This window comes from Notamacropus eugenii, chromosome 1 (genome assembly GCF_028372415.1).
Source record: "Notamacropus eugenii isolate mMacEug1 chromosome 1, mMacEug1.pri_v2, whole genome shotgun sequence".
NCBI lineage: Eukaryota > Metazoa > Chordata > Mammalia > Diprotodontia > Macropodidae > Notamacropus > Notamacropus eugenii.
The window spans coordinates 194,094,379-194,107,791 of NC_092872.1; the positions used below are offsets into that span (position 1 = coordinate 194,094,379).

The window sequence follows — 13,413 nt, forward strand, 5'->3', positions numbered from 1 at the left end:
AGGTTAAATAGGTTGCTGGGTGACTGTGGAAAACAAATTGCTCCTCTCCTGGAGCTTTTATCACCAGGTATGTCTATCTGTTCATAAAGTGGGTCATTTTTGTACACAAGGGATTATGGATTTAGGAAGGTTTCAGTTGCCTCAGACATCATCCTATGGCTGCCCATGTGTGTGTCTTCTGTCCAACTTGCTTAGCAGTTACTCAGCATGCCTCTGTGCCATTGCCTAAGGTGGACACCCCCGAGCTTATACACCTTTTAAGCATGTGTAGATTGATTTCATTTGTATACCCAAGTCTGGTCACTTTAAAATCTGCCTATTTATTTTTGACCAACTCACTAGATGGCTTGAGGTCTTTCCTGGCTCTTGGCCTACAACTGGATTTGTTGCAAAGGTTCTCCTGAAAGATATTGTTGGCCACTTTGGCCCTCCAGCCTGATTCTGATAGGGGCATCCACTTTGCTGATTCTCTTCTGTTCAGGATTTACTCTTACCTAGGGGTAGTACTGAAATTTCACGTACCTTACCTCCCCCAAAGCTCAGGTTAGATTTAGTGTATGAAGAAGGAACTTAAAACTATGATTGCAAGTTATATACTGAAATTCATCTGAAGTGATCTGATGTTCTTCTCTGACTTTTTTTTCCTATCTGCACAGCAAACCAAAGGAGAATTACATATATCTTCTTTTGGAATGCTTTTCTGGCACCTTGCCCCATCTGTCCCACAGCCCAAGCAAGACTTTGTTTTTCCAGTATACACATCTCTGTTAGGAGAAAATGCTTCTGTTGCTTCTTAGATATAGGAATTACAAACAAGGTTGCAAGAACTCTGTGATGTGGGAGCAGCACTACAAGCTGGACTAGTGGACTTTTGACTCTGTGATTTTGGTCTTGGAGCTAAGGTCTATGTCAAGAATTACATTGGAAAAATAACAACAAAAAGAATTTCTAATGGACCAATGGGACTTAGTCAGCTACAGAAGGCCCATTCCAAGTGATAATGACTGTGCCAGTAGCAATCAAGATTGAGAAAAAGGATTTCTGGACACCTTGGTCTTCTAACTATATTGCTTATTGCTACTTTTACATATTCTGTCCCTTGCTGGGTTTCTCCTGAACACTCTTCACAGGAAAATAAGAAAAGACAAAGTCATTAGCAATATTCTTGTGGAAGTGGGAAATACTCTGTATTATCTGTTGGGCCTTATGGGTCCTGGGTATGCCACCAGATCCATAGATTGTCCTCCCCTTAAAGAGAATGAGACCATTACACACCCCAGTCAGGTGAAAGGATGGAGGATTCTATAGATTGAGGAAAGTGACAATACACTCTTTTGGCTTAAAGGTCTTTTCCCCCATGTTTGCTAGCAAAATACTATGCAATTAAAAAGGATAAAAACTCACCACAGGTCATCATCTTTGTTGATATGGAAAATAGCTGCTTTCTTATGACTCTTAGTGATACCTCCATTGCCCACAAAAGCAGGAATATTGAATTTCTGTTGCTTTTACCCACCATCCCATTGTGTGTTAATAGAGAGGAGGGAATTAATACCACTATAAATTGGGGTGCTGTTTCAAATTGCACTAAAACAATGTTGTTCACAAATATTTCTAAAGGAGACCCTATTATTTGTGTCACTGATAATCAGACTATTCCAAATTGTGTTTTTCTTGCTGACTTAATCTATCACACAGGAGCTGGTGTTTTTAATGGGAGACTTTGGGGTACTGGACACCATCCAGCAACTACGTTAGTGTAAGATACAAGGGAACTTATTTAACATGCTGCAAAAAGGTTATTCTGCACTTATGAAACCCTCTGGGAACTTGTAACCCCTGGGCAATTGTGTGTGTGTGCGTGCATGTGCACGTGTGTGTGTGCGCGCGTGTGTGTGTGTGCGAGTGTGTATGTGTACATGCATGCAGCAGTAAGACAAATTCCTCTGCCAGTTTGCAGAGTGTCTGTGGAAATGTTTGACCCCACTGGTATCAGTCTTCATGTTATAATACTGGCAAGAAGAAAGTCTGCTAGAAACTTGGGAGCATGGTGGCACAAATGCTAACAAAAAAAGGAAAGATCTTTTCTGCTGGGAAAGTAGTAATCATCTAGAACCTTGTAAAATAACATGAGAATGGAATGAAATTCATTTGGTTCCTTATTCCATATATAGCATTGCTATGCTGAACAGACATCTAAAAATCTCTCTTTTGACACTGAAAGATTGATCCAGGCTACAGTTGAGTCTATGAACTCCCTTCAAATTGAAGTTGACTCATTAGCCGACATGGTCCTACAGAATAACCTGGTTCTAGATTTCATCACTGCCTCACAGGGAAGAGCTCGTGCTTTGATTAACCAACCACATTGTTGTTATATCAGTTGATCAGGAGAAATTGAAACCAGCCTTTATAAAATTCAGCAAGGTATAACTATACACCCTAAGTAACCCCTGGTGGAATTCTTCTTGTTGGGTCACTTGGCTGCAGAAAAACGGCTTGGTAACCACCATTGGTAAATAGTCCCTGTTGCCTTTTGTCATATAATTTTTTTTAGATTTTGCATTAGTTGCTGCACTAAAGCCTGTTCCAGCCTAGTCCCACAGACTTATATGTGTGTGGTTGATCATGACCATGTTAAAAATCTTATAAAACTAGCTTATAGATAGTGCTCCTTGGGAGGTTAAACCTCCATGGATAAAAAAGGGGGAAACTGAAAGAACTGAATGAACTCCATTTTGTAACATCTCTGACATTTTGTACAGCTGTTGTAGTTAAGTCTTATCTTCCTGAGTTTAGTTTTCCTATAAATCATGTGATTTTGAGGAAATCATTTATTATTATACTGCAAATTGTTGCAGGATGCAAGCAGGTGCAACCAATCATAATCTTTGAATTCTGGAAACTCCCTAAACCTTAAAATAAATAGTAACTGTGGTTTACTATAAAAACCCTTGTAAATATCTCTTCATTTTTCTGGTGCCTCCTGAGGAGACTCTGGACCCATTTATTCTGTAGTTGCGTGACTTGCTAACAAATTGTGTAGCTCAGACCTTGCTTCTTCAGTTATTATAAAATTACTTGTGACATAGGTCATCTTGTTTTACTTCATTTCAGTCAGTCAGCAAAAATATATTGAATCTACAAACTGAAGTAAGGTCTTAGATGTTGGTAGGTATCAAGGCAACTCTCTGTTACCTGTTTGTCTTTATGTCAATTGATACATCTGTGCATCTATCTGTTTTGATGTGTATGATATTCATTGTTTAAAAATTGAATAACAATTTGAGGTATTCAGTTAGCACTTTTAACATTTTTATGTGAATAGGAGAAAATGTTAATTGGTGCCATGAAATTCAGCATTGCTCTGTAGAATTATTGACAGGATGTATAATTATACAATTTAACAACTTACTAAAATTTAAGAAAAAGATATATGTATGTATGTATGTAACTGTATACACACACTTTTGTTTGCCTGACATTACTATTACCTTCACAATGTAAAGTAGAAAATTTCTTTAACAATTGACTTTTTGAGTTTTCCAAGGAATTTTTGATATACTATATTTGATAGCTTTTCTTAAATTGAAGATTAACAACAGCCTGTCATCTTACTGTAGTTTCATAATTATCTATTTTCAGCTTGCCTAGAGAGTAATCTGAAGAGATATAATGTTAGTTTTTTCTTTGTAAAATGAAATACAATCATTTAGTAATTTTTTAATATCACATTTCTGTTATGCAGCTCAGAATTGTTCTGGATTAAGAACATGTGGACAGTGTTTAGAACAACCTGGATGTGGTTGGTGCAATGATCCTAGTAACACAGGGAAAGGACATTGCATTGAAGGTTCTTCAAGGGGACCCATGAAACTTGTTGGGATGCATACCAGTGAGATGACCCTTGACACAAGTCTTTGCCCCAGAGAGAAAAATTATGAATGGTCTTTTATCTATTGCCCAGGTAAGAACTGGCATGATGAAATTGTCACTGATAAATTAATTTCATTTTGTTCTCAAATGAATCAAACTCATATTGTTTTCAATTGATACTGTGAATTTCTGCTAGGAGTCTAGGCTGACTACATGACCCAAATTATTTAATAGAGTTGATTTCAGAAATGTTATTTATTTAATAAGAATAGGCTTCCAATAGGAAATGTGTAATATTCTTTCCTAGAGATAGATGTCTACTTTTTGCTGAAAATGGATCTAGTGTTCTTTCCAGTGAAAATAACTTTGTAATTAAATTTTATTTTGGAGGACCTTCATAGGACCCAGTTTGACTATATTCCAATTTAATCTGTGCTCTTTTGTTTTGCTTTGCATAGAATCCTATATTTGGAAAATATTGATTATCTAGTTCAACTTCCCAGACAATGTGGAAATCCCATCTAAAGTAGTCCTAAAATTCAGTTTCAGTTTGAACACTCATAATAATGGGCACTCATTACCTAACAGTACAAACCATTCCGATTTTGAACAATTCTCATGATTTGAATATTTTCCTTATACTGAACTAAAACTCATCTCCTTATAACTTTACCAATGATCACAGATCACTTCCATCATTTGCTTTTGGGAGTTAGATAAAATTACACACACACACATTATCTATCTTTCTATCTATCTATCTATCTATCTATCTATCTATCTATCTATCATCTATCTATCTATCTATCTATCTATCTATCTATCTATCTATCTATCTATCTATCTATCTATCTACCTACCTACCTACCTACCTATCTATACGTCATATAGATAGATATATTTCCTTATATGACATATGTCTGTGTATCTACCTATCTATCTATCTATACGCTAATATATAGCGGTTTATCTCTATTGGTTTTGTTGTTGAGTCATTTCATTTCTGACTCTTCATAACCCCATCTGGGCAAAATACTGAAATGGTTTGCCGTTTCGTTTTCCTGCCCATTTTATAGATGAGGAACTGAAGCAAATAAGGTTAAGAAACTTGCCCAGGGTCACATATAATAAATATCTGAGGCCAGATTTGAACTCCTAAAGATGAGTTTTCTTGATTCCAAGTCCAGTACTCTGTGTACACTGTGCCACCTAGCTACTCTCTCTCTTTATCATCTATCAATTTCTATATCTATGTATCTATTGATATCTATACATTTCCATTTCTGTTTCTTTAATCCATCTACCTGTCTATTCTTCTTTAATGTATGACAGTCTTTCAGGAATTTGAAGACAATGTTTATGTTTTTCTTAACTCTTCTTTTACTCAAAGCTAAAAATCCATGCTTATGTCAGTTATCCTTATGGTTTCTAGACTCTTCACCATTCTGGTCACCATTTAGTGAATGTGCTGCAATTCCTCAATGTGACTCAAAAACTATGTTTCTAAGCACTGAATGTCATATTTTGTCTATGTTCTGACCAGTGGAATAAAATGGAATAGTTAATTGAAAATCACTTATTATACACCTACCATGTGCAAAGTACTATCCTATATTCTTGAGATAGACAAACAAAAAATCAAATAGTCCTCAATTTCAAAGAGCTTATGTTCTGCTATGTTGGAGAGCCATACAGCAGTTATGCAAGTAAATGAATAAAATGTAATTTTTGAATGATATAGTGCACTAACAACTGAGGAAGGAAGGAAGGAAAATGCTTCATGGAGGAGGTAACGCCTAAAATGAGACCTGAGAAAACAGAAGAATTCTGAAATGAGATGTTAACAGAGTTCATTCCAGATGTAACAGCCAGCTCAAGTGAATACATAGATTCAGGAGATGGAAATCTAACTCAGGGAACAGTTTTCCAGTTCACCTGGAAGGTAGGATGTGAAGGGGAAGTCTGTGAGGTAAGGTAAGCCTGATAAAAGCAGATTGAGGCTGGATTTTTCTTTTAGGAGGGCATGGTAGCATTCTTTAATTAGGCCTGAACTACAGTTTTTAGACACTTCAGACTGAATGCCCTAGAGACATCTCACACTCAAGAAGTCCAAAACAGAACTCATTTTTCACCCAGTTGCAACTGTACCTTTCAAACTTTCCTATCATTGTGTAAAGTATAGCAATAACCTTGACTTGGAACCTTGTTGTCATCCTCAGTGCTCACTTGCCACACAAATCCAATCCATTGCCAAATCTTGTCATTTCTATCACTGGAACATTTTTTGTTCAGGGCCTTTTTATTTATTCCCACAGACACCACCCAAGTTGAGGTCCTCATTACCTCTTCCTAGGACCAGTGCAGGAACCTTCTAATTGTTCTCCCTGCCTCAACTCTCTCCCTACTTGATCCATCTGCCACTCAACTACCAAAGTGATTTTTCTAAAACACAGATGTGTCCATGTCATCCATCCTACATAACAAACTCCAGTGGCTGTTACTTTCACTATCACATATAAATCCCTCTGCCATTAAATCACTCTTCTGCATGATGCCTTTCCTAGTCCACCAGATGCTGTTGCCTTGCCTTTGAATATTATTAACTAATTTCTCTGGATATATTTTTTATATGTAGGTATATTTCCAATATGATCAGGGAAAAAGGAAAAGAACTTAATTATTCTGAAATATTTATAGCAGCTCTCCTTGTGGTGGCAAAGAACTGGAAATTGAGGAGAGATTTAAGGCAGTTCATAAACATTTATCAAGCACTGATCAGAGCCTTGAAGCAAACCAGAAAAACCAAGAGGCAAAAATTAGGATGAAGAACATTTCCAGGATGTGAGACGGCCAGTAGAAAGGCACAGATAAGAGAGATGGAGGGCCTTGTATGAAGAACAGCAAGTCAGTGAGTGTAATTGAATCAGAGAGTTTGGGGACAGGACTACGAAGGAAGAAGATGGGAAGTCAGCAGTGGTACAGTTTAGGAAAAGCTTGAAATGGCTCAGGGCAAGCTCTTTGAAATCAGGGTTCATTTTTACCTTTGTCAGAAAATCTTTAGAATGTAGCACAGTACTTGGCACATCTTAATAAGTGCTTGTTGATTTGACTTTGTCAATTGTTAGCATATTGATTTCCTGTTCAAAAAATTTCAGTGGTTTTCTATTGTCTTTACAGTAAAATACAAATTCCTGTTTTGCATTTAAAGCATATCACAATCTGCCTCCAGCCTGTCTTTCCAGATATTTCACAGTCATCTTCCTCATGCATATTCCTCACAAACTAATCTCCTTGGAGTTTCCTAACCATGAAATTCCATTTTGTACCCCTGTGCCTTTGATCATCCCCATGCCTGGAATTCTCTCACTCCTTTCTGCCTCTTGTAATCCTCAACTTTCTTAAAGACTGTAATAGTAATTTAAAAGAGAAGATTTTTCCCATTTGTTAATAAGCCCAGGTGACCTGCTTAAATCACATGGAATCCTAAGTCACATGTGGTAGGAGAAGCTTGCTGAAAGGTGGAACACGAAGGGTGGAGCAGAGCTGGAAGGAAGTTGTAAGAGTTGTTAGGGGCAGAGGAGGGAGGACACAGGCAGGTATAGCTAGTCTTGTGAGTGTTGTTTGAGGGAAGGACCCAGTGGCGGTGGAGGGGTGTGATGGGCTGCAAGAAAGAATGTGGAGGAATGGCTTTGTCCTCTGCAGTGCTAATGCGTATTAACTTTTTGGTTGTTATGACGGATTTGACCTTTTGGTGTTGGGATTTGTCTTTCTGGTATCTGAATAAATGTTTTTCTTCTGCATTCTATATGGAGTATCTGTTATACTTTGAGATTCAGAACTATGCTGGCATATTCATAGTCAGCACTGGTGCTTTGAATGTTGCCTTGGTGGTACAAAGGCTCATCTCAGTCTTCTGATGTGAGACCTTTCTTTAGGCTTTTTCTGATGACCCAAGTTGTAAGTCTTCTTTCTTTACCCATAAAATTATTAGCTTTGTATACATTTTGCATTTACTTATTTGTTGCAGGTTATATCCCCAGTAGAATGAAAGCGGATTTGTTTCTGGCTTTGTATCTACAACATTTAGTATATGGTATATATCTTAGGAAATGTTTATTGAATTAAATTGCTACAGTTATCTTTGTGAGAGGATGATTTGTTTCCCTTACCTTTCTCTTGACTTCTTTTGACCTTCCGGAGGTTTGGATAACCATACTTTGTTAGGATTATGTCTGAGGGAATAGGTTTTGAAAGGCTACATTTGAATAAAGTACATGAACTTAAGTGTTTGCTCTTTGTGACATACATTTTAGATGCTCAGAAGTATTTTTAAATTTAATTTGAAATTTGAGATTGTGTCCTCAGAAAAGTTAATAAATAATCTGTGGATTTTTGAACTTTTAATGTACATGCAGTTTACTGTATCCCTTTCCTGGAGCCTAAGTTCTTGAAGGCTATGTCAGTTCATCACAAAACCTGGCAGATATTATCAAGCAGTAAAAGTATCAAGTATGGCATAATTAATAATTGGATGGTTACCATCTAAGTGTACACTTTGGGGTATAGAGTAGCTTCCTATCATGTAGGGCCTCACACCTCTTACTTGAGAATATAGAAATTTCCATAGTTTCTGGGATGTCTTACTCATTTTCAGGAATAATAGTAGAACCATGGCCACATGGTTACCTCAGATTTTCTTAGGATTTTTTGGTAGCCTTTTTGTAGGGTAATATACTCCCCCTATTTACAGCCTAAAATCATGAGCCTCTATTTACAGAAGCCAACCACTCATAATGACAACATTTTTAGGACTTAGCAATAAACATTTGCTTAGCAATGAGACAGTAAATAATGGTAATATCATAGTTACTCATATTAATCAAGTCAAGGTATAAATAAAATACATTAAATAAAATACATCATAATCCATTTATAAACATGAATCACCTCCAACCAATGCATTTAATAGCTTTGGAGCAGTGTGATTACACCTGGAAGCCAAACAGAGAAGCATACGAGGGAAGAAAACCAATACACAATACACTCAGGGTCACCCATTTCTGGTGCATGTCTGGTTTTGTGGTCATTGGTCTAGTCAGTGAATATCTATGGCACATGAAGCCACTTTTCTACTAACTACTTGTTTTCACTACTTTCCTGGGGAAATATTCCTTGATGCTCTCTCTCTTTTTAAAATTTAATTTTATGCATTTATTTTGTTACATTTTAAGTTACAAACTGTCTCCTTCCCTCCCTCCATATCCCAATCTAGAGGATGCCACCATTTGACACAGATTTATAAACATGTGTAAAAACAATACTATCCATACATATATATATATATATATATATATATATATATATATTTCTATAAATTCTTTCACTGGAGGTGGCTAGCATCTTCCTTCATAAGTTCTTTGAAGTTGATTTGAGTATTTTTTTCTCATTAATTCCTTTGATAGTTTTGACCTTTTGTCTTCTGAATGAATTTTATTATTTTTTTTCTTCCTCAGTAAAATAGTTTTTGGTAATTTCATTGGGATGGCTTTGAATAAAATACCTTTGATTAGGTGGAATTGTCATTTTTATTATATTGACTCTGCCCACTCATGAAACATGAATAATTTTCCAATTATGTAAATCCAAATTTATTTGTATAAAAAGTATTTTATAATTATGTTCGTGTAGTTTCTGGGTTTTTCTTGGCAGGTATACTGTCAGGTATTTTATACAGTCTACAATTATTTTAAATGAGTATCCTTTACTATCTCTTACAGAATTTTGTTGGTGATATATAGAAATGCTGATGATTTATGTGGATTTATTTTATATCCTGCTACTTTGCTAAAATTATTGATTCAACTAATTTTTTAGTTGAATCTCTAGGAATTTCCAAGCAAATCATGGTATCATCTACAAAAAGAGATAATTATTTTTATCTCGTTACCAATTATACTACTCAGAATAACTTGGTGGTTCACAATTATTCTTAGAAAAATATTACTGTTACTGTATACAATATCCCCTTGGTGTTGCTCATTTCACTTTTCATTATTTCATGCATATCTTTCCATGTTTTTCTAAAATCAACCAGCTTATCATTTCTTATAGCCCACACAATTTCTTTTTCTAATTGTAATTGCTAGAATTTCTAATACAATATTGAATAATATTGATGATAATGGACATCCTTACTTCACCCTTATTGGAAAGGCTTCTAGATTATGCTCATTACAAATAATGCTTGTTGATGGTTTTAGGTAAATGCTTTTTATCATTTTAAGGAAAAATCCATTTATACCTATGCTTTTGAGTGTTTTCAGGAAGAATGAGTGCTGTATTTTGTCAAAAAGCTTTTTCTGCATCTATTGATATAATTATATGATTTTTGTTACTTTTGTTATTGATATCAATTATGTTAATAGTTTTCCTTACTTTATTTAGCCTTTAATTTTAAAACAGTTTCCATGGTCCCTTATTAAATGTAATTTTTATTATATTATGATCTGAAAAGGATGCGTTTAATATTTCAGTTTTTCTGAATTTAACAAAAAAGTTTTATGCCTTAATATATGACCAGTTTTTGTAAAGGTACCACTTTCCTTCCCTTCTACTCTCAATTATATATAGTAACTCCAAGCTTGTTCAATTTATATTCTCTCATGGAAGGATGTTCAGTGTTACACTATTAATTTGAATAGCCATTCCCTTTAAGTTGAAAACTGAATAGTTCAACAGGTTGGATATTTAGTGGCCCTGTTGGCCAAACCCAGCCAATTGTTTATTTACTATGACCCTGTGTTGACTAATCCAGTTGTGGAAAACATAGCCCAGAAGAAAGCAGCTCCAGTGAGTTTTTCTAAACAAGACAGGCAAATCCAACCAGCTCTTTATTCACCAGCATTCTACATATAGTCTGATTAGATCTTAACCTTTCTTCCTATATAGAACCTTCAGAATCTTTTCTCTTTGCTTTTCTTTTTCCAAGCAGAAGGCTACATCAAAAAGAAGCAAGCATTTCTAGGAGGTTTCATTACCTTTAAAGCTTTAGGGAATGTTCTAGAGAAAGGTCTCCAACAGTCAAACCTCTCTCTAATCTGAAATCATGTAGCTGAACCCATTTGTCATCTTACTATTCGCTACTTTTTCAATCAGTTCTGATAGTGCTGATTGTTAATCTTTGATATTTCTTAGATCTTCTTGTATAGCCAAGGCAATATTCACAGCACCAATGGTGACTATGAATATGCCTGCATAGTTCTGAATCTCAAACTACAACAGATTCTTCATATAGAAAGCAAAAGAAAAACATTTATTCAGATATCAAAAAGCCAAATCCCAACAGCATAAAGCCATCTCCGTCATAGTAACCAAGAACTCAATACATATTAGCACTGCAGTGGACAAAGTCATTTTCAAACCTTCCCCTCCCCACCCAAACCCAACTGGGTCCTTCCCACAAACAAACACTCACAAGACTACCTGTGCCTACCTGTGTCCTCTCCTCCCTCACTCTAACATCTCTCACCAACTTCCTCCCAGTTCTCCTTGACCCTTCCTGTTCCACTAATTTAGCAAGCTCCTCCCATCACATGTGCCTTAGGCTTCCATGTGATTTAAGTAGTTAATATGAGCTATTACTGAATGGGAAAGATCTTCCCATTTAAATTGCCGTCATATTCATCTGCAAGATCTTTCATATTCATTACATAAGTTGGTGGGGCAACTGGTATCAACAGAACTGTAACAGTGATAACAGAAAATAAGCATATAAAACAGTATCTTAGGCAACTGGTGTCAACAAAACTTCACAACAATGTAACAGGGATCTCACAAAATAGGCACATAAAACAATATCTTAGGGTGGGGCTTGAGCACAAGTACCCTATCATTCCCCCCTTGAATGAATGGGGCCTCAAATCTTAGGGTAAGGAGTGAAGGTCTCTGCTTCCATAGCTACTTCTCACTGAAATTGGATGTAGAGCGTCCCTGCCCTAAGAGGTCTCTTTTGAGAAGTCAGTTCTTTAGCTGGCATCCAGAGCTTGTTTGACACCAGGTCCAGCAGTGACACATCGCAGTTGTGGAGAGGGGGTGACATCTGGCTTAAGCGATCAGGCATCTGCAAGTGGAGTGTACTAAGTCTTCAGAAAACAAATCTGACAAACAAGTTTAACAGACACAAAGCCAAAAAGAAACAATAACCAGAAGCAGAGTTGATATAGGGTCAGCAATGCTTCTGGAATCCATGAACTCACTATCATAGCCTCATTCACTGTTGTTTACCATTTTCTAATTTGTAGTTTTGGAGTCATCATTCTGGTTAGAGGTATATGTTCTTTGATCTTAGCTGGGGGCCTGGCCAATTTCCTATTCTCCCTGCAGGTATGTTTAATTTAGATATAATGTTTCAGGATGATCCATCAGGGCAGTTCTTATTTCCCTGCTCAGTCAAGTATCAAGCCTCCTTTCTTGGTATGTTTTGTGTAGTTCATTAGTTGGAATGCCATCTATTATTCCAAAATCTATCCCTGCTCTCAATAGAGCAGTAAACAATTCTTTTCTTATCAATCTATTCTGACTTTGGATCTGCTGATTATTTACTCTTCTGTCTTGAGGAAATTTATCCTTTCCCCAGTCCCCTAAGTCATTTAACTGTGAAATCTGTCCAACACCTCTGAAAGAGGGGGCATTATTTCCTCAATTAGTAGAGTCAGAACTAGTGGCTTGTATACTATTATATTCCTGTGGGAAACTACAGTGGGGATATCATAGTATGCATCCTCATTCTGGATCATTATGGAAATCTTCATTACCTCCTCCTTTAACTTTCTTATACAGTCCTTAAAGTAATACATCACAGAACGAAGATTTGAACCCAGAATCCAAGACTCTTTCCACTGTCTTGAATGTGTGTGTTTGTTCTTTGTTGCTAAAGAAGACCGTGTCATCAGAGAAATGAAGATATGACTTGCACTTGACTTTGTTTTGAGTGAGGGAGGGCTGTGCAGGTCACCAGCCTCACTTCTCCTCCAGAGCCATCTGGATCCAGTGACCAGATATTCATCACGATGACTGGAGATGGCCCAGGAGGAGGCAATTGGGGGCATCTAGATGGTGCAGTGGATAGAGCACCAGTGCAGGAGTCAGGAGGACCTGAGTTCAAATCTCACCTCAGACACTTGACACTCACTAGCTGTGTGACCTTGGGCAAGTCACTTACCCCGATTGCCTCATCCTGAGTCATCTCCAGTCATCCTGATGAATATCTGGTCACTGGATTCAGATGGCTCTGGAGGAGAAGTGAGAGTGGTGACTTGCACAGCCCTCCCTCACTCAAAACAAAGTTAAGTGCAAGTCATGTCATCATTTCTCTGATGGCATGGTCTTCTTCAGCAATGAAGGATGAACACACACAGTCCCTAAGTGAATTCCACGGTTTATCTCCACTAGGCCATGTAGAGTCAGTAGGATACTGCTTATTACATCCATCTGCTGTCAAAGATAACTAACAGAATTAGTCATATTGTTACCTTCTTG

The 13,413-nt window shown here is 36.8% G+C and overlaps 1 protein-coding gene across 5 annotated transcripts in view; it reads left to right on the plus strand.

Annotated features, from left to right (window-relative positions):
* The window catches only part of ATRNL1 (attractin like 1), a 1,361,117-nt gene that overhangs the window by 290,487 nt on the left and 1,057,217 nt on the right, over positions 1-13,413 (plus strand). For 4 of the 5 annotated variants that reach the window (XM_072623397.1, XM_072623377.1, XM_072623386.1 and 1 more), the window contains exon 18: positions 3,749-3,967. The exons of the other annotated variant lie outside the window; for it this stretch is intronic. In XM_072623397.1, coding sequence (XP_072479498.1) covers positions 3,749-3,967 — 219 coding nt within the window. The remainder of the gene's footprint in view (positions 1-3,748; positions 3,968-13,413) is intronic. 5 annotated transcript variants of the gene reach the window in all.